This window comes from Oncorhynchus tshawytscha, linkage group LG12, assembly GCF_018296145.1.
Source record: "Oncorhynchus tshawytscha isolate Ot180627B linkage group LG12, Otsh_v2.0, whole genome shotgun sequence".
Classification (NCBI taxonomy): Eukaryota; Metazoa; Chordata; class Actinopteri; order Salmoniformes; family Salmonidae; genus Oncorhynchus; species Oncorhynchus tshawytscha.
The window spans coordinates 12,089,866-12,112,507 of NC_056440.1; the positions used below are offsets into that span (position 1 = coordinate 12,089,866).

General features: G+C 45.0%; 1 protein-coding gene across 1 annotated transcript in view; it reads left to right on the forward strand.

The window, feature by feature from the left end:
* Positions 1 to 22,642, forward strand: part of LOC112262564 (nitric oxide synthase, brain-like) — a 103,233-nt gene that overhangs the window by 44,353 nt on the left and 36,238 nt on the right. Inside the window, 4 exon segments of the mRNA XM_042331342.1 lie at positions 112 to 274; positions 5,301 to 5,392; positions 14,035 to 14,176; positions 20,986 to 21,125. Coding sequence (XP_042187276.1) covers positions 112 to 274; positions 5,301 to 5,392; positions 14,035 to 14,176; positions 20,986 to 21,125 — 537 coding nt within the window.

Consider the following 22,642-nt stretch of genomic DNA (forward strand, 5'->3'; position numbering starts at 1 on the left):
AAGAGGTTTAGAGAATGTTTTTGATGCAAAATGGACTCTAAATGCAATTGTTCTGACATGACCCTTATGTTACCCCCGGCTCTGTCCTCCTGCCTGTGTATACTGTAACAGGTTTGGCTCGAAGGCCCACCATGACCGGCTCGAGGAGGCGACTAAGGAGATAGAGGGTTCTGGAACGTACCAGCTGAAGGACACAGAGCTGATCTACGGAGCCAAACACGCCTGGAGGAACGCTTCCCGCTGTGTAGGACGCATCCAGTGGTCCAAACTACAGGTCAGTAACAACACTGTGTAGGACGCATCCAGTGGTCCAAACTACAGGTCAGTAACAACACTGTGTAGGATGCAGCCGGTGGTCCAAACTACAGGTCAGTAACAACACTGTGTAGGATGCAGCCGGTGGTCCAAACTACAGGTCAGTAACAACACTGTGTAGGATGTATCCAGTGGTCCAAACTACAGGTCAGTAACAACACTGTGTAGGACGCATCCAGTGGTCCAAACTACAGGTCAGTAACAACACTGTGTAGGATGCAGCCGGTGGTCCAAACTACAGGTCACTAACAACACTGTGTAGGATGCATCCAGTGGTCCAAACTACAGGTCAGTAACAACACTGTGTAGGACGTATCCAGTGGTCCAAACTACAGGTCAGTAACAACACTGTGTAGGATGCAGCCAGTGGTCCAAACTACAGGTCAGTAACAACACTGTGTAGGATGGATCCAGTGGTCCAAACTACAGGTCAGTAACAACACTGTGTAAGATGTATCCAGTGGTCCAAACTACAGGTCAGTAACAACACTGTGTAGGATGCATCCAGTGGTCCAAACTACAGGTCAGTAACAACACTGTGTAGGATGCAGCCAGTGGTCCAAACTACAGGTCAGTAACAACACTGTGTAGGACGTATCCAGTGGTCTAAACTACAGGTCAGTAACAACACTTTGTAGGATGTATCCAGTGGTCCAAACTACAGGTCAGTAACAACACTGTGTAGGATGTATCCAGTGGTCCAAACTACAGGTCAGTAACAACACTGTGTAGGATGTATCCAGTGGTCCAAACTACAGGTCAGTAACACACTGTGTAGGATGTATCCAGTGGTCCAAACTACAGGTCAGTAACAACACTGTGTAGGATGTATCCAGTGGTCCAAACTACAGGTCAGTAACAACACTGTGTAGGATGTATCCAGTGGTCCAAACTACAGGTCAGTAACAACACTGTGTAGGATGTATCCAGTGGTCCAAACTACAGGTCAGTAACAACACTGTTTAGGATGCAGCCGGTGGTCCAAACTACAGGTCAGTAACAACACTGTGTAGGATGTATCCAGTGGTCCAAACTACAGGTCAGTAACAACACTGTGTAGGATGTATCCAGTGGTCCAAACTACAGGTCAGTAACAACACTGTGTAAGATGTATCCAGTGGTCCAAACTACAGGTCAGTAACAACACTGTGTAGGATGCATCCAGTGGTCCAAACTACAGGTTAGTAACAACACTGTGTAGGATGCAGCCGGTGGTCCAAACTACAGGTCAGTAACAACACTGTGTAGGACGCATCCAGTGGTCCAAATTACAGGTCAGTAACAACACTGTGTAGGATGCATCCAGTGGTTCAAACTACAGGTCAGTAACAACACTGTGTAGGATGTATCCAGTGGTCCAAACTACAGGTCAGTAACAACACTGTGTAGGACGCATCCAGTGGTCCAAACTACAGGTCAGTAACAACACTGTGTAGGATGCAGCCAGTGGTCCAAACTACAGGTCACTAACAACACTGTGTAGGATGCATCCAGTGGTCCAAACTACAGGTCAGTAACAACACTGTGTAGGACGCATCCAGTGGTCCAAACTACAGGTCAGTAACAACACTGTGTAGGATGCAGCCAGTGGTCCAAACTACAGGTCAGTAACAACACTGTGTAGGATGCATCCAGTGGTCCAAACTACAGGTCAGTAACAACACTGTGTAGGACACATCCAGTGGTCCAAACTACAGGTCAGTAACAACACTGTGTAGGATGTATCCAGTGGTCCAAACTACAGGTCAGTAACAACACTGTGTAGGATGTATCCAGTGGTCCAAACTACAGGTCAGTAACAACACTGTGTAGGATGTATCCAGTGGTCCAAACTACAGGTCAGTAACAACACTGTGTAGGATGTATCCAGTGGTCCAAACTACAGGTCAGTAACAACACTGTGTAGGATGTATCCAGTGGTCCAAACTACAGGTCAGTAACAACACTGTGTAGGATGCAGCCGGTGGTCCAAACTACAGGTCAGTAACAACACTGTGTAGGATGCAGCCGGTGGTCCAAACTACAGGTCAGTAACAACACTGTGTAGGATGTATCCAGTGGTCCAAACTACAGGTCAGTAACAACACTGTGTAGGATGTATCCAGTGGTCCAAACTACAGGTCAGTAACAACACTGTGTAGGATGCAGCCGGTGGTCCAAACTACAGGTCAGTAACAACACTGTGTAGGATGCAGCCGGTGGTCCAAACTACAGGTCAGTAACAACACTGTGTAGGACGCATCCAGTGGTCCAAACTACAGGTCAGTAACAACACTGTGTAGGGTGTATCCAGTGGTCCAAACTACAGGTCAGTAACAACACTGTGTAGGATGTATCCAGTGGTCCAAACTACAGGTCAGTAACAACACTGTGGAGGATGTATCCAGTGGTCCAAACTACAGGTCAGTAACAACACTGTGTAGGATGTATCCAGTGGTCCAAACTACAGGTCAGTAACAACACTGTGTAGGATGTATCCAGTGGTCCAAACTACAGGTCAGTAACAACACTGTGTAGGATGTATCCAGTGGTCCAAACTACAGGTCAGTAACAACACTGTGTAGGACGCATCCAGTGGTCCAAACTACAGGTCAGTAACAACACTGTAAGCAGTATATACAGTAGGGAGAACAAGTATTTGATACACTGCCAATTTTGCAGGTTTTCCTACTTACAAATCATGTAGAGGTCTGTAATTTTTATCATAGGTACACTTCAACTGTGAGAGACGGAATCTAAAGCAAAAATCCAGAAAATCACATTGTATGATTTTTAAGTAATTAATTTGCATTTTATTGCATGACAAAAGTATTTGATACATCAGAAAAGCAGAACTTAATATTTGGTACAGAAAACTTTGTTTGCAATTACAGAGATCATACGTTTCCTGTAGTTCTTGACCAGGTTTGCACACACTGCAGCAGGGATTTTGGCCCACTCCTCCAGACAGACCTTCTCCAGATCCTTCAGGTTTCGGGGCTGTCGCTGGGCAATACAGACTTTCAGCTCCCTCCAAAGATGTTCTATTGGGTTCAGGTCTGGAGACTGGCTGGGCCACTCCAGGACCTTGAGATGCTTCTTACGGAGCCACTCCTTAGTTGCCCTGGCTGTGTGTTTCGGGTCGTTGTCATGCTGGAAGACCCAGCCACGACCCATCTTCAATACTCTTACTGAGGGAAGGAGGTTGTTGGCCAAGATCTCGCGAAACATGGCCCCATCCATCCATCCCCAAAGAATGATGTTTCCACCTCCATGCTTCACGGTTGGGATGGTGTTCTTGGGGTTGTACTCATCCTTCTTCTTCCTCCAAACACGGCGAGTGGAGTTTAGACCAAAAAGCTCTATTTTTGTCTCATCAGACCACATGACCTTCTCCCATTCCTCCTCTGGATCATTCATATGGTCATTGGCAAACTTCAGACGGGCCTGGACATGCGCTGGCTTGAGCAGGGGGACCTTGCGTGCGCTGCAGGATTTTAATCCATGACGGCGTAGTGTGTTACTAATGGTTTTCTTTGAGACTGTGGTCCCAGCTCTCTTCAGGTCATTGACCAGGTCCTGCCATGTAGTTCTGGGCTGATCCCTCACCTTCCTCATGATCATTGATGCCCCACGAGGTGAGATCTTGCATGGAGCCCCAGACCGAGGGTGATTTACCGTCATCTTGAACTTCTTCCATTTTCGAATAATTACGCCAACTGTTGTTGCCTTCTCACCAAGCTGCTTGCCTATTGTCCTGTAGCCCATCCCAGCCTTGTGCAGGTCTACAATTTTATCCCTGATGTCCTTACACAGCTCCCTGGTCTTGGCCATTGTGGAGAGGTTGGAGTCTGTTTGATTGAGTGTGTGGACAGGTGTCTTTTATACAGGTAACGAGTTAAAACAGGTGCAGTTAATACAGGTAATGAGTGGAGAACAGGAGGGTTATTAAAGAAAAACTAACAGGTCTGTGAGAGCCGGAATTCTTACTGGTTGGTAAGTGATCAAATACTTATGTCATGCAATAAAATGCTAATTAATTACTTAAAAAATCATACAATGTGATTTTCCAGATTTTTGTTTGAGATTCCGTCTCTCACAGTTGAAGTGTACCTATGATAAGAATTACAGACCTCTACATGCTTTGTAAGTAGGAAAACCTGCAAAATCTGCAGTGTATCAAATACTTGTTCTCCCCAAATAAATATATATTTATATATTTAAATTCCGTACTGTGATATTGCTCAATCTGATATTTCTTCATTTCTTTATTATTTTTGATTTAGTTTAGATTTGTATGTATGTTTTGCATTGTAAGGTATACTGCAGTTAGAGCTAGGGACATAATCATTTCGCTACACCTGCGATAACATCTGCAAAATATGTGTACGAGACCAATACAATTCGATTAGATTTTGTCCAAACTAAAGCTAATATGCCACCAGTTATGAAGAAACATCTAAAATCCACTGGAATGGAGGTACATAACACCCCCCCGCCTCTCGTCATGATCTGTGTAATGTGTCAATACATGTGACTAATTTGCACCTATCGGGTAAAGCACTGAATAGAAGGAAAGGTCAACTTTGAAAATAAATAAATGCATTGCAGAGTGATGTATTCCCCATTTTATTTCAAGAACTTATTGGCTTTTATGTCTATATACACCCTGACGGAGGCAGGGCAGACATCCCAAAGGTTAGGAGTAAAACTATCAAATATAGGCTGAGGATGAAAGAAGTGATATCTAAGATGAAACAAATCACACTCTAATGGAAAATAGAGTGATGCCACTTTCATTTATTTGCCTGACCATATAGCGTTAACAAGAAATGACAACATGCTTTTACTGAGGTCCTTGGATTCTTAAATATGTGTTGAATTTGAGTTCTTTCATGAGTGGTGACATGACGAAGAACTTCAGGATGAAAGATTGCTCTCAATAAAACTGTGGTAGTGTTCAAAATATTTGAGTAACATTCTTTAAATACATGTTTTTGTAACAGGTATTTGATGCCAGGGACTGCACAACGGCTCACGGAATGTACAATTACATCTGCAACCACATCAAGTATGCCACTAATAAAGGAAACCTGAGGTGAGTTGGTAGTGCAAATTTAGACAAATAAAAAAGACCTAGCTAGATAAAAGAAAGCCAACCTGTTCCTTTAAAAATTGCTGTTAATTTTCTCAAATCGTGTTTGTTCGTTTCCCTGTCCCTTTTCTCAGTGTTGTCTTTCTGTCTCTTTTCTGTCTCCTCTCCTCTCTATGTTCTGCTGGTCTGTCACTCACTTCCCTTTAGTTTAGTTTCTCCATCTGGATCTCTCTGTTTTCTATTTCCCTCCCTGCGTTTATTTTTCTGTCACCTTGAACCTCAGTTAATCTCTCACTCTCCCTCTCCATCTCTTCCTCTCCACCTCTCCCTCTCCATCTCTTCCTCTCCACCTCTCCCTCTCCATCTCTCCCTCTCATCTCCATCTCTCCCTCTCCACCTCTCCCTCTCCATCTCTCCCTCTCTACCTCTCCCTCTCCATCTCTCCCACTCCACCTCTCCATCTCTCCCTCTCCATCTCTCCTTCTCCATCTCTCCATTCTTCACTCTCCATCTCTCCTTCTCCATCTCTCCCTCTCCATCTCTCCCTCTCCATCTCTTCCTCTCTACCTCTCCCTCTCCACCTCTCCCTCTCCATCTCTCCCTCTCATCTCTCCTTCTCTATCTCTCCATTCTTCACTCTACATCTCTCCTTCTCCATCTCTCCCTCTCCATCTCTCCCTCTCCATCTCTTCCTCTCTACCTCTCCCTCTCCATCTCTCCCTCTCCACCTCTCCCTCTCCATCTCTCCCTCTCCACCTCTCCCTCTCTCCCTCTCTCCCTCTCCATCTCTTCCTCTCTCCCTCTCCCTCTCCATCTCTCCCTCTCCATCTCTTCCTCTCTCCCTCTCCCTCTCCATCTCTCCCTCTCCATCTCTCCCTCTCCATCTCTTCCTCTCTACCTCTCCCTCTCCATCTCTCCCTCTCCACCTCTCCCTCTCCATCTCTCCCTCTCCATCTCTCATTCTTCATCTCTCCATTCTTCACTCTACATCTCTCGTTCTCCATCTCTTCCTCTCTACCTCTCCCTCTCCATCTCTCCCTCTCCATCTCTCCCTCTCCATCTCTTCCTCTCTACCTCTCCCTCTCCACCTCTCCCTCTCCATCTCTCCCTCTCCATCTCTTCCTCTCTACCTCTCCCTCTCCATCTCTCCCTCTCCACTTCTCCCTCTCCACCTCTCCCTCTCCATCTCTCCTTCTCCATCTCTCTATTCTTCACTCTACATCTCTCCTTCTCCATCTCTTCCTCTCCATCTCTCCCTCTCCATCTCTTCCTCTCTACCTCTCCCTCTCCATCTCTCCCTCTCCATCTCTTCCTCTCCACCTCTCCCTCTCCACCTCTCCCTCTCCATCTCTCCCTCTCCATCTCTCCCTCTCCACCTCTCCATCTCTTCACCTCTCCCTCTCCATCTCTCCCTCTCCACCTCTCCCTCTCCATCTCTTCCTCTCCACCTCTCCCTCTCCATCTCTTCCTCTCCACCTCTCCCTCTCCATCTCTTCCTCTCCACCTCTCCCTCTCCATCTCTCCCTCTCCATCTCTCCTTCTCCATCTCTCCATTCTTCATTCTACATCTCTCCTTCTCCATCTCTCCCTCTCCATCTCTCCCTCTCCATCTCTTCACCTCTCCCTCTCCATCTCTTCCTCTCCACCTCTCCCTCTCCATCTCTTCCTCTCCACCTCTCCCTCTCCATCTCTTCCTCTCCACCACTCCCTCTCCATCTCTTCCTCTCCACCTCTCCCTCTCCATCTCTCCCTCTCCATCTCTCCTTCTCCATCTCTCCATCCTTCACTCTACATCTCTCCTTCTCCATCTCTCCCTCTCCATCTCTCCCTCTCCATCTCTTCCTCTCCACCTCTCCCTCTCCATCTCTCCCTCTCATCTCTCCTTCTCCATCTCTCCATTCTTCACTCTACATCTCTCCTTCTCCATCTCTCCCTCTTTCCCCCTCTCCCTCTCTCTCCTCTTTCCATCTCTCACTCTTTCCATCTCTCCCTCTCTTCATCTCCCCCTCTTTCCATCTCCTCCTCTTTCCCTCTCTCCCTCTTTCCATCTCTCCCTCTTTCCATCTCTCCCTCTTTCCCTCTCTCCCTCTTTCCATCTCTCCCTCTCTTCATCTCTCCCTCTCTCTCCTTCTCTTCATCTCTCCCTCTTTCCCTCTCCCTCTTTCCATCTCTCCCTCTCCATCTCTCCCTCTCTTCATCTCTCCCTGTCTTCATCTCTCCCTCTCTCTCCCTCTTTCCACCTCTCCCTCTCTTAATCTCTCCCTCTTTCCATCTCTCCCTCTTTCCCTCTCTCCCTCTTTCCATCTCTCCCTCTTTCCCTCTCTCCCTCTTTCCATCTCTCCCTGTCTTAATCTCTCCCTCTTTCCATCTCTCCCTGTCTTCATCTCTCCATCTCTCCCTCTTTCCATCTCTCCCTGTCTTCATCTCTCCATCTCTCCATCTCTCCCTCTTTCCCTGTCTGTCTGTCTGTCTGTCTGTCTGTCTGTCTGTCTGTCTGTCTGTCTGTCTGTCTGTCTGTCTGTCTGTCTGTCTGTCTGTCTGTCTGTCTGTCTGTCTGTCTGTCTGTCTGTCTGTCTGTCTGTCTGTCTGTCTGTCTGTCTGTCTGTCTGTCTGTCTGTCTGTCTGTCTGTCTGTCTGTCTGTCTGTCTGTCTGTCTGTCTGTCTGTGTCTCTTCAACTGCATCTCTCTAGTCTGCTAGACTTTTCTCACAGCTAGTCCTTTATCAGTCCATTACAGCTCTGCCTAATCAAACTACGTCTTTACTCCCAAATTAATTAATGGCAAACTGTATCAGTCTGACTCATCCCTGCACTGAATTAAAGTCACGTCGCCTCACCTCACATTCCCAAAGACCGCTGATAGTCCTTGATATCATAAATCAAAAAATATTCAGCCACTGTCAGCATGTAGCAGAAGCCTGATAGCAGATCAGTTTGTGATTTAGTCATGTCCTCTGTCAGGTTTTTGTATAGCATGACATAAAATGAGTATGGAGTTGGCTAAATCACAACTTTGCTGATCTGCAGACTGCTTCTGATTCAGCCTCCAAAAATATTGTCTATTCCCTTAACATTTAGGGGGCTTGTATTGACCATGGAACTTATCATTACCAGCACCATTCTCTTACCAACTGAGTCACACATAACCACCCGTTTCTGGTCTGTAAACAGAGCGTAGTAGAGAGACTGGTGCCCAGATGCTGTATCTAACTGCCCCAGATCATACCAGCTGCTCTCCTCTCACTGTTCCGCTGGGCGTCAGAGATTTACAGACAGATTAGTAGAATCAACAGGTTTTCCCTGTCATGGCTTTAGCATAGCCCAACAGGATGGGTTCAGTGGTTCAGCGGGGACGGACTAAAAGTAACCCAGCTTTAGCCCTGCCAGACTGTCCAGGCTCCCTTATCCCACAGCCCCTTGGGTTAAACTGTGCTAAACCTTTAGATACTATGTGAGTAGACTTTCATTTGTTGCATTGCCATAGATACAGTCTTTATACTACCGTCATTCAAATCTCTCTCTCGCTCTCTCGCTCTCGCGCTTTCTCGACTCTCTCTCGCTCTCTCGCTTTCTCGACTCTCTCTCGCTCTCTCGCTCTCTCGCTTTCTCGCTCTCTCGCTCTCGCTCCCTCGCTCTCTCTCGCTCTCGCTCTCTCGCTCTCTCTCGCTCTCTCGCTCTCTCTCGCTCTCGCTCTCTCTCGCTCTCTCTCGCTCTCTCGCTCTCTCTCGCTCTCGCTCTCACTCTCTCGCTCTCTCTCGCTCTCTTGCTCTCTCTCGCTCTCTCGCTCTCTCGCTCTCTCGCTCTCTCGCTCTCTCTCGCTCTCTCTCGCTCTCTCGCTCTCTCTCACTCTCTCGCTCTCTCGCTCTCTCGCTGGGGGAGGGTGGCTTTATTTTCCAGGGGTGAAAGTAAGCAGAGTATTGACAAAATAGGGCGGCCCAGCGTCGTCCGGGTTTGGCCGTGGTAGGCCATCATTGTAAATAAGAATTTGTTCTCAACTGACTTGCCTAGTTAAATAAAGGTTTAATAAATAATAACAAATAGTGGGGTTATGCCGTATTGGTTCAACATGAGCCTATCACAATAATTACTACTGTAGGCTACTACACTATTATCTATCATTACGCGTCACCCTAATGAAAATGGAGCAAATGGACATGAAAGCGTGTGGAATGAGCTCATAAAAATGAGGGGTGATTTGACAATAACAGTGAAATTTTGCGAGGCAGAAACGACCAAGAGGAGCGCAGATAGTGGACACAGTTCAGGTCTAATGAGATGTTGGCCCAAAGAAGGACAATCACCGGATGTCATTCATTACACTTCTTAGGGTTTTGTTGGCGATGTCTCTTTCCATTCTTCAAATGACGGGTGCACAGTGCACTGTATATTATTTTAGAGTCGACGAACATCTGCAGCTTGCCAGGCCAACTGGAGCCTTTTAAAATGATTGTTTGATGACAACATCATGACTGCTTATGTTAATGCACCGTTAAAAGGATACATTTCAAAAGTTAAGCGACAAATATTTGGGACCAAGTCATTGTTTTACAATTCACAAGTAAGTCTCAAGTCTTAGCACTCAAGTCCCAAGTCAAGACAGGCTAGTCTGAGTCAAGTCTCAAGTCAAGACAGGCTAGTCTGAGTCAAGTCCCAAGTCAAGACAGGCTAGTCTGAGTCAAGTCTCAAGTCAAGACAGGCTAGTCTGAGTCAAGTCTCAAGTCAAGACAGGCTAGTCTGAGTCAAGTCTCAAGTCAAGACAGGCAAGTCTGAGTCAAGTCCCAAGTCAAGACAGGCTAGTCTGAGTCAAGTCTCAAGTCAAGACAGGCTAGTCTGAGTCAAGTCCCAAGTCAAGACAGGCTAGTCTGAGTCAAGTCTCAAGTCAAGACAGGCTAGTCTGAGTCAAGTCCCAAGTCAAGACAGGCTAGTCTGAGTCAAGTCTCAAGTCAAGACAGGCTAGTCTGAGTCAAGTCCCAAGTCAAGACAGGCTAGTCTGAGTCAAGTCTCAAGTCAAGACAGGCTAGTCTGAGTCAAGTCCCAAGTCAAGACAGGCTAGTCTGAGTCAAGTCTCAAGTCAAGACAGGCTAGTCTGAGTCAAGTCCCAAGTCAAGACAGGCTAGTCTGAGTCAAGTCTCAAGTCAAGACAGGCTAGTCTGAGTCAAGTCCCAAGTCAAGACAGGCTAGTCTGAGTCAAGTCTCAAGTCAAGACAGGCTAGTCTGAGTCAAGTCTCAAGTCAAGACAGGCTAGTCTGAGTCAAGTCCCAAGTCAAGACAGGCTAGTCTGAGTCAAGTCCCAAGTCAAGACAGGCTAGTCTGAGTCAAGTCTCAAGTCAAGACAGGCTAGTCTGAGTCAAGTCCCAAGTCAAGACAGGCTAGTCTGAGTCAAGTCCCAAGTCAAGACAGGCTAGTCTGAGTCAAGTCTCAAGTCAAGACAGGCTAGTCTGAGTCAAGTCTCAAGTCAAGACAGGCTAGTCTGAGTCAAGTCCCAAGTCAAGACAGGCTAGTCTGAGTCAAGTCTCAAGTCAAGACAGGCTAGTCTGAGTCAAGTCCCAAGTCAAGACAGGCTAGTCTGAGTCAAGTCTCAAGTCAAGACAGGCTAGTCTGAGTCAAGTCCCAAGTCAAGACAGGCTAGTCTGAGTCAAGTCCCAAGTCAAGACAGGCTAGTCTGAGTCAAGTCTCAAGTCAAGACAGGCTAGTCTGAGTCAAGTCCCAAGTCAAGACAGGCTAGTCTGTGTCAAGTCCCAAGTCAAGACAGGCTAGTCTGAGTCAAGTCTCAAGTCAAGACAGGCTAGTCTGAGTCAAGTCTCAAGTCAAGACAGGCTAGTCTGAGTCAAGTCCCAAGTCAAGACAGGCTAGTCTGAGTCAAGTCTCAAGTCAAGACAGGCTAGTCTGAGTCAAGTCCCAAGTCAAGACAGGCTAGTCTGAGTCAAGTCTCAAGTCAAGGCAGGCTAGTCTGAGTCAAGTCTCAAGTCAAGACAGGCTAGTCTGAGTCAAGTCCCAAGTCAAGACAGGCTAGTCTGAGTCAAGTCTCAAGTCAAGACAGGCTAGTCTGAGTCAAGTCCCAAGTCAAGACCGTCAAGTATCATGTCAAGCCTCAAGTCTTTAATTTTGAGTTTTGAGTCCTAAACAAGTCATAATGTGCTCTTCACCAAATGTAATACCATTTCATATTTTTAACAGGAGTAATAGTTAGTATATTACATTTACACAAATCATGAATGCTTTTAAAAATATATTTATTACTTTCCAAATAAATGTTATTTTTCCATGGAAATACATGGGTAGCCATGAGAAAGACACTTGTTTTAGGAACATCAGGCAGGATTTAGGTTACCAACTGCCTAGCCAGTTGTAGCTCAATCTTGGGTGCAATTTTCACGTTCCCGCACTGACTGACTGTGTGGAGGCTCATTGATTTAACGTTACGTTAGCCTACATGATACACGAGTAAAGTTATAAAATATATACAGTCGTATGAAAAAGTTTTGGCACCCCTGACAATTTCCATGATTTCCATTTATAAATAATTGGGTGTTTGGATCAGCAATTTCATTTTCATCTATCAAATAACTGATGGACACAGTAATATTTCAGTAGTGAAATGAGGTTTATTGGATTAACATAAAATGTGTAATATGCATCAAAACAAAATTAGACAGGTGCATACATTTTGGCACCCCAATAGAAAAATCACATCAATATTTAGTAGAGCCTCCTTTTGCTAAAATAACTGCCTCTAGACGCTTCCCATAGCCTCTAATGAGTGTCTGGATACTGGATGAAGGTATTTTGGACCATTCCTCCTTACAAAACATCTCCAGTTCAGTTAGGTTTGATGGTTGCCGAGCATGGACAAGCCGCTTCAAATCATCCCACAGATTCTCAATGATATTCAGGATCTGGGGACTGGGATGGCCATTCCAGAACATTGTACTTGCTCCTCTGCGTAAATGCCCGGGTAGATTTTGAGCCGTGTTTTGGGTCGTTGTCTTGTTGAAATATCCAGCCCCGGTGTAACTTCAACTTTGTGACTGATTCTTCAACATTATTCCCAAGAATCTGCTGATATTGGATGGAATCCATGCGACCCTCAACTTGAACAAGATTCCCAGTACCGGCACTGGCCACACAGCCCCACAGCATGATGGAACCCCCACCAAATTTGACTGTGGGTAGCAAGTGTTTTTCTTGGAATGCTGTGTTCTTTTGCCGCCATGCATAACATCCCTTGTTATGACCAAATAACTCAATCTTTGTTTCATCAGTCCACAGCACCTTATTCCAAAATCAAGTGACTCTGTTTGTGGCGTGTGTGCAGGAAAGGCTTCTTCCGCATCACTCTCCCATACAGCTTCTCCTTGTGCAAAGTGCGCTGAATTGTTGAACGGTGCACAGTGACACCATCTGCAGCAAGATGCTGCTGTAGGTCTTTGGAGGTGGTCTGTGGGCTGTTTTTGACCGTTCTCACCATCCTTTGCCTTTGCCTCTTCGATATTTTACTTGGCCTGCCACTTCTGGCCTTAACAAGAACTGTGCCTGTGGTCTTCCATTTCCTCACTATGTTCCTCACAGTGGACACTGACAGCTTAAATCTCTGCGATAGCTTTTTGTAGCCTTCCTCTAAACCATAATGTTGAACAATCTTTGTTTTCAGGTCATTTGAGAGTTGTTTTAAGGCCCCCATGTTGCCACTCTTCAGAGGAGAGTCAAAGAGAACAACAACTTGCAATTGGCCACCTTAAATACCTTTTCTCATGATTTGATGCACTTGTCTATGAAGTTCAAGGCTTAATGAGCTCACCAAACCAATTGTGTGTTCCAATTAATCAGTGCTAAGTAGTTACAGGTATTCAAATCAACAGAATGACAAGGGTGCCCACATTTTTGCATAGCCTATTTTTCACATCTGATTTAATTTCATACAACTTAATATTGCTACACTAAAAATCTTTGTCTGGACAAAACCCCAGTACTCAGCTTTTATTAGAAAATGAATGGCATGCCACTGTGATCATTTTCTGTGACGACAGAGTAAATTATTATGCAGCCTCAGAGGGGTGCCCAAACTTTTTCATACGACTGTAGCTGTCGGCTATATTAGCCACGACTTACCATTCTTTGTGCAGATTCAAATGTCAAACAAAGTTGGAAATTGTTGCGCCTCCGTCTGTAATTTTCTTCCCGCATGTTTTGTAAATTGTAATTCGTTTTGTGTTGATACAGCTTCGTCTTTATATCCGAAAATAGTAATTTGGGGTGTCATCTTTCCAAGGGCTCCATCTGAATTCACCGCCGATGTTCCTCTGCACAGCCACGCACAACTTTTTCTCAGCTGGCACAATTTGATTGGCTGCTGTCCAATTCAAACTGTAATCGGTTAAATGAAGAGTTGATGTGCTGCACACTTTTTTTAATAGCATCATTTTTTATATTTGTACTTGGGGAGGATATCAAGTCAGGTCGAGTCATAGGGCTCAAGGCCAAGTCACGTCACGAGTCATTGGTGTTAAAGTCAATGTCGAGTTGCAAGTCATCATATTTGTGACTCGAATCCATACCTCTGCTTTATGTAGTCCAAGGAGCCTGAACATAGAATTAAGGGAAAAAATTTAATCTACTTTCACACCTGGTCATTTCAATTTTTTCCAGATCTGCCATTACCATATTTCCTCAAAGGACAGATGGCAAGCACGACTTCCGGGTGTGGAACACACAGCTGATTCGCTATGCCGGTTACAAGCAACCCGACGGTCAGATTCTGGGAGACCCAGCCAACTTGGAGTTCACTGAGGTACAGTTAAATGACATTGTGGTCACTGTTATTCAAAGTGAATTATAGTTCGTAAGAGCATGGCATATGTATCCCTCATGGGATATAAAACCACAAACTATGTCTTGTCAACTATGTCTTGCCAGCTCTTGAAGCTGACTATGTCTTGTCAGCTTCAACGCACTGAACCACTTACAGTATGAATCAATCAATCAAATGTATTTATAAAGCCCTTTTTACATCAGCAGATGTCACAAATTGCTATACAGAAACCCAGCCTGAACCCCCAAATAGTAAGCAATGCAAATGTAGAAGCACAGTGGCTAGGAAAGACTCCCTAGAAAGGCAGGAACCTAGGAAGAAACCTAGAGAGGAACCAGGCTCTGAGGGGTAGCCTGTCCCCTTCTGGCTGTGCCGGGTGGAGATTATAAGAGTACATGACCATTTAAGGCCAGATTGTTCTTCAAGATGTTCAAACGTTCATAGATGACCAGCAGAGTTAAATAATAATCAGTAGTTGTAGAGGGTGCAACAGATCAGTACCTCAGGAGTAAATGTCAGTTGGCTTTTCATAGCCGAGCATTCAGAGGTCGAGAGAGAGAGAGAGAGAGAGAGAGAGAGAGACAGAGAGTGAGTCAAAAACAGCAGGTCCGAGAAAAGGTAGCATGTCCGGTGAACAGGTCAGGGTCATCAGGTAAGACAGGAGAATTACATCAGATATAACAGACTGACCCTAGCCCCCCAGCACGTAGACTATTGCAGCATAGAGACTTGAGACTGAGACAGCTGGATCGACGATGCCCCTGGACCAGGCCAACCAGGCAGGATATATCCCTACCCACTTTGCTAAAGCACAGCCCCTACACCACTGGAGGGATATCAACAGACTACTAACTTACTACCCTGAGACAAGGCTGAGTATAGCCTACAAAGATCTCCTCCACCGCACAAGCCCGAGGGGGCGCAAAACTGGACAGGAAGAGCACGTGTGTGATTCAACCCACTCAAGTGACGCACCCCTCCTAGGGATGGCATGGAAGAGCACCAGTAATCCAGTGACTCAGCCCCCGTAATAAGGGGTTGACTACACACCCCTGGGCCGGACTACACTCAACCATAGGACCTACTGAAGAGATGAGGCTTCAGTAAATACTTAAAGTCGAGACCGAGTCTACGTCTCTCACATGGATAGGCAGACCATTCCATAAAAATGGAGCTCTATAAGAGAAATCCCTGCCTCCAGCTGGAGGCCTGCATCTTGTGACCGAAGTGTACGTGCAGGTATGTACGGCAGGACCAAATCGGAGAGATAGGTAGGAGCAAGCCCATATAATGCTTTGTAGGTTATCAGTAAAACCTGTTGGTTAGCAGAAATCAACCATAGCCTTAGCAGGAAGCCAATGTAGAAAGGCTGGCACTGGAGTAATATGATCAAATTTTCTGGTTCTAGTCAGGATTCTAGCAGCTGTGTTTTAGCACTAACTGAAGTTTATTTAGTGCTTTATCTGGGTAGCCAGAGAGTAGAGCATTGCAGTAGTCTAATCTAGAAGTGACAAAAGCATGGATTCGTTTTTCTGCATCAATTTGGACAAAAAGGTTCTGATTTTTGCCATGTTACGAAGATGGAAAAAAGCTGTCCTTGAAATATTATTGATATGTTCGTCAAAAGAGAGATCAGGGTCAAGAGGAACGGTCCTTCACAGTTTTATTTGAGACGACTGTACAAACATCAAGATTAATTGTCGGATCCAACAGCAAATCTCTTTGTTTCTTGGGACCTAGAACTAGCACCTTTGTTTTGTCCGAGTTTAAAAGTAAACATTTGCCGCCATCCACTTCCTTATGTCTGAAACACAGGTTTCCAGGCCTGTCAATTTTGTGGCTTCACCATGTTTCATCGAATTGTACAGCTGTGTGTCATCCGCATAGCAGTGAAAGTTGACATTGTGTTTCCAAATTACATCACCAAGAGGTAGGACATATAGTGAAAACAATAGTGGTCCTAAAACGGAACCTTGAGGAACGACGAAACTTACAATTGAGAGACTGAAAAACAGCTTCTATCTCAAGGCCATCAGACTGTTAAACAGCCACCACTAACATTGAGTGGCTACTGCCAACACACTGTCAATGTCACTGACTCAACTCCAGCCACTTTAATAATGGGAATTGATGGGAAATGATGTAAATATATCACTAGCCACTTTAAACAATGCTACCTTATATAATGTTACTTACCCTACATTATTCATCTCATATGCATACGTAGATACTGTACTCTATATCATCGACTGCATCCTTATGTAATACATGTATCACTAGCCACTTTAACTATGCCACTTGGTTTACATACTCATCTCATATGTATATACTGTACTCGATATCATCTACTGTATCTTGCCTATGCTGCTCTGTACCATCACTCATTCATATATCCTTATGTACATATTCTTTATCCCCTTACACTGTGTATAAGACAGTAGTTTTTTGGAATTGTTAGTTAGATTACTTGTTCGTTATTACTGCATTGTCGGAACTAGAAGCACAAGCATTTCGCTACACTCGCATTAACATCTGCTAACCAAGTGTATGTGACAAATCAAATTTGATTTGATTTGTCAGAGGACAAACCATCCAGAGAGACAAATTGATATCTTTCCGACAGATAAGATCTAAACCAGGCAAGAACTTGTCCGTGTAGACCAATTAGGGTTTTTAATCTCTCCAAAACAATGTGGTAATCGATGGTGTCAAAAGCAGCACTAAGGTCTAGGAAAACAGGGACAGATGCAGAGCCTTGGTCTGACACCAATATCAGGTCATTTACCACCTTCACTAGGGCAGTCTCAGTGCTATGATCGGGTCTAAAACCAGACTGAAGTGTTTCGTATACATTATTTGCGCAACAGCTTTTTCTAAACATTTTGAGAGGAATGGGAGATTCGATATAGGCAAATAGTTTTTAAAAACATTTTACAGGTCAAGGTTGTTTTTTTTCAAGAGAGGCTTTATTACTGCCATTTTTATTACGCCATCTGGCGGATAGGGAGCCATTTATTATGGTCGACATAGGAGGACCAAGCACACGAAGTAGCTCTTTCAGTTGTTTAGTTGGAATGGGGTACAGTGTGCAGCTTGAAGGTTTAGAGGCCATTACTATTTTCATGAATGTGTCAAGAGATACAGGATTAAAAAACTTGAGTGTCTCCATTGATCCTAGCTCCTGGCAGACTCAGGACAAGTGAGCTTTGGAGAAATATGCAGATACAAAGAGGAGTCCGTAATTTGCTTTCTAATGATCATGATCTTTTCATCGAAGACACTCATGAATTTATCACTGCTCAAGTGAAAGCTAGCCTCTCTTGTTGAATGCTGCTTTTTATTTAGCTTTGCGACAGTATCAAAAATACACTTTGGATTGTTCTTATTCACCTCAATTAGGTTGGAGAAATAGGATGATATGGCTCTCCGATATTACATGGAACTGTCTTTCCAAGCTAGTAGGAAGACTTCCAGTTTGGTGGAGCACCATTTCCATTCCAATGTTCTGGAAGCTTGCTTCAGAGTTTGGATATTTTCTATATACCAGGGAGCACATTTCTTGTGACAACTGTTTTTTGGTTTTATGGGTGCGACTGCATCTATGGTATTACGCAAGGTTGAATTTAGATCCTCAGTTAGGTGGTTAACCGATTTTTGTACTCTGACGTCTTTGGTTAGGTGGAGGGAGTTGTTAAGACTTCTATGAATGGTGGGTGGAGGAGTCAAGCGCAGAGAGCAGGTAATTCCGTACGTGGATCTTTTATTCCAATGACAGCAGAAAAACGGACATGCAAAACACAAGGGCGCATGAAACAACCCGTCCAAATAAACAGGACTAAAACTGTCCAGAAAAATAGAGATCACACTAATCAACCAACACCAATAAACAGAGAACAAGCCCGCACAATACCCAGCGGGCCTAGTGCCCTTAAATAGCCTACAAACAAAACTAAACTCAAAACAGGTGTAACCAATTAGACCCAACTAACAGAAACAAAAGGAAAGGGAATCGATGGCAGCTAGTAGGCTCGACGACGACCGCCGAGCGCCGCCCGAACAGGAAGAGGCACCATCTTCGGCGGGATTCGTGACAGGAGTCTGGAAGGGCATCTAGGAATCTTTGGGTTGTCCGAGAATTTATAGCACGGCTTTTGATGATCCTTGGTTGGGGTCTGAGCAGATTATTTGTTGCGATTGCAAATATAATAAGATAGTGGTCCGATAGTCCAGGATTATGAGGAAAAATATTTAGATCCACAATATTTATTCCATGGGACAAAACTAGATCCAGGCTATAACTGTGGCAATGAGTAGGTCCGGAGACATGTTGGACAAAACCCACTGAGTTGATGATGGCTCCGAAAGCCTTTTGGAGTGGGTCTGTGGACTTTTCCATGTGAATATTAAAGTCACCAAAAATGTGAATATTATCTGCCTTGACTACAAGGTCCGTTAGGAATCCCGGGAACTCAGTGAGGAATGCTGTATACGGCCCAGGAGGCCTGGAAACAGTAGCTATAAAATGTGATTGAGTAGGCTGCATAGATTTCATGACTAGAAGCTCAAAAGACAAAAACACAGATATTTTTGTTTTTGTAAATTGGAATTTGCTGTCATAAATGTTAGCAACACCTTTGCGGGATGCGCAGGGTTATGGTCACTAGTGTAACCAGGATAGAAGCCTCATTTAACACAGTAAATTCATCAGGCTTCAGCCATTGTTCAGTCAGGTAAATCACATCAAGATTATGATCAGTGATTAGTTAATTGACTATAACTGCTTTGGAAGTAAGGGTTCTAACATTAAGTAGCCCTATTTTGAGATGTGAGATATCACAATCTCTTTCAATAATGACAGGAATGGAGGAGGTCTTTATTCCAGTGAGATCGCTAAAATGAACGACGCCATGTTTTGTTTTGCTCAACCTAGATCGAGACACAGACACGCTCTCAATGGGGATAGCTGAGCTGACTACACTGATTAAACTAGTGGCAGACTCCACTACGCTGGGAGGCTGGCTAACAGCCTGCTGCCTGGCCTGCACCCTATCTCATTGTGGAGCTAGAGGAGTTAGAGCCCTGTCTATGTTCATACAGAAGATGAGAGCACCCTTCCAGCTAGGATGGAGTCCGTCACTCCTCAGCAGGCCAGGCTTGGTCCTGTTTGTGGGTGACTCCCAGATAGAGGGCCAATTATCTACATATTCTATATTTTGGGAGGGGCAGAAAACAGTTTTCAACCAGCGATTGAGTTGTGAGACTCTGCTGTAGAGCTCATCATTCCCCTTAACTGGGAGGGGCCTAGAGACAATTTGTCGATGCCGACACATATTTCTAGCTGATTTACACACTGAAGCTATGTTGCGCTTGGTTACCGCTGACTGTTTCATCCTAACATCGTTGGTACTGACGTGGATAACAATATCCCTATACTCTCTACACTCACCAGTTTTAGCCTCAGCCAACACCATCTTCAGATTAGCCTTTACGTCAGTAGCCCTGCCCCCTGGTAAACAGTGTATGATCGCTGGATGATTATTTTTAGGTCTAATATTGGGGTAATGGAGTCGTGAATGACTAGGGTTTCAATTTGTCAGAGCTAATGATGGCTCAGACCCCGTAATGGGTGAAGGAGAGACCCGAAAAGGCTCGACCTCTGACTCAGACTCGCTGCTTAATGGGGAGAACCGGTTGAAAGTGTCTGTCGGCTGAATGAGTGACACCGGTTTAGCATGGCCACAGCATTTCTATCCAGAAGCCTTGATAAAATTGTCCGGCTGTGGGGACTGTGCGAGGGGATTTATACTACTAACTGTACTTACTGGTGGCACAGACACTGTTTCCTCGTTTCCTAAACTTAAATTGCCCTGCCTAACGATTGCACCTGAAGCTGTGCAGGCAGCACGGCTATACTCACCATAAGGTGATAGTTCTCCTGTATATTATGAGAACAGCAACTGCAATTAGATGGCATCATGTTAATGTTACCACTTAGCTTTGTTGCCTGGTCAAGGTCCAGTAGAACCATGTCCAGATAAAGCTTCCAGGGTGAAAAAGCTGATTGAAAAAAGTAGAGCGAGGAAACAACAAACAAAGTTGTTGGTCAATGTATTCAAATAAAAAAATGAAATGTTTGGCAGATAGCCAAGTAGCGACAAACAGCACAACAAATGGCAATAAACAGCACAACAAACAGCACAACAAACATAACAACAAACAGCACAACAAACAGCACAACAAACAGCACAACAAATATAACAACAAACAGCACAACAAACAGCACAACAAACAGCACAACAAACAGCACAAAAAACAGCACAACAAACAGCACAACAAACATAACAACAAACATAACAACAAACAGCACAACAAACAGCACAACAAACATAACAACAAACAGCACAACAAACAGCACAACAAACAGCACAACAAATATAACAACAAACAGCACAACAAACAGCACAACAAACAGCACAACAAACATAACAACAAACAGCACAACAAACAGCACAACAAAACAGCAACAACAAAACAGCACAACAAATAGCAAAACAACAGCACAACATAAAGCACAACAAACAGCAATAAACAGTACAACAGCATGGAGAAGTCCGGAAGTCGATAACAAAACCTGAAAGTGTTCAATGTCTTTATATAGCATGCCTCTGAGCAAGGCTAAAACTCTGTCAAAACAGATTCTGGAGTGGAAACCACTAAACAGGATTTATGAGTCTACTTGAGTGAATCCATGTTAAAATATAATGAAATGTGTTGGCTTGGGTCTGTAGATCTGTATCCAGCAGGGCTGGAAGCCTCCCAAGGGCCGTTTCGACGTGCTGCCTCTCCTGCTGCAGTCCAACGGAAACGACCCAGAGCTGTTTGAGATACCTCAAGATCTCATTCTAGAGGTGCAGATCACACACCCCAAGTGAGTGAGACAACACATACACATGCACCCCCCCACCCCACACGCACACAAAACACACACCCCAAGTGAGTGAGACAACACACACTAACAGAGGCTGGGTTGGGGTGTGTTCCAATTGCCACACTAGCGAACCACTTAGACTGAAGCAATGTACGAGCCATGTTTTCGCAGACACAATCACACCCCACACTTTAGGCGCAGAGGGAGTTTCATCCCAGGCACATGACATCTTCTGCCAACCAAGCCCCGAGAACCATCCACCTGGCTCTCTTCTCAAACCCCCTGTCCCTCCCAACCCATCAGTTCAATTAGCCTCAGCTCTTCTCTGCTGCTTGTTTGGCTCCTGCAACTGTCATCACTTGCATCTCATCATTACATGAAGCTATGATGGCTCTATGCTACTGCGGCCAAACAGATAGGTAGCCGGTCCCAGATGCCAAGCAGAGCCTTTTTTGGATGTAGGACCAGTCATTTCGAGGCCTCTGAATCGCTTGCAAGTGCCACCACAGTGGGCAGATTTGTCATCATAGTGGATGGATTTGTCATCACAGTGGGCAGATTTGTCATCACAGTGACCAGATTTGTCATCACAGTGGGCAGATTTGTCATCACAGGGGGCAGATTTGTCATCACAGTGACTAGATATACCATCACAGTGGGCAGATATGTCATCACAGTGGGCAGATTTGTCATCACAGTGGGCAGATATGTCATCACAGTGGGCAGATTTGTCATCACAGTGGGCAGATTTGTCATCACAGTGGGCAGATATGCCATCACAGTGGGCAGATATGTCATCACAATGGGCAGATTTGTCAGCACAATGGGCAGATTTGTCAGCACAATGGGCAGATATGCCATCACAGTGGGCAGATATGTCATCACAATGGGCAGATTTGTCAGCACAATGGGCAGATATGCCATCACAATGGGCAGATATACCATCACAGTGGGCAGATTTGTCATCACAGTGGGCAGATTTGTCATCACAGGGGGCAGATATGTCATCACAGTGACCAGATATACCATCACAGTGGGCAGATATGTCATCACAGTGGGCAGATTTGTCATCACAGTGGGCAGATATGCCATCACAGTGGGCAGATATGTCATCACAATGGGCAGATTTGTCAGCACAGTGGGCAGGTATACCATCACAGTGGGCAGATTTGTCATCACAGTGGGCAGATATGTCATCACAGTGACGAGATTTGTCATCACAGTGGGCAGATTTGTCATCACAGTGGGCAGATATGTCATCACAGTGAGGAGATATACCTTCACAGTGGGCAGATATGTCATCACAGTGGGTAGATATGTCATCACAATGGGCAGATTTGTCATCACAGTGGGTAGATATGTCATCACAATGGGCAGATTTGTCATCAACAGTGGGCAGATATGTCATCACAGTGAGCAGATGTGTCATCACCGTGGGCAGATATGTCATCATAGTGGGCGAATTTGTCATCACAGTGACCAGATATGTCATCACAGTGACCAGATTTGTCACAGTG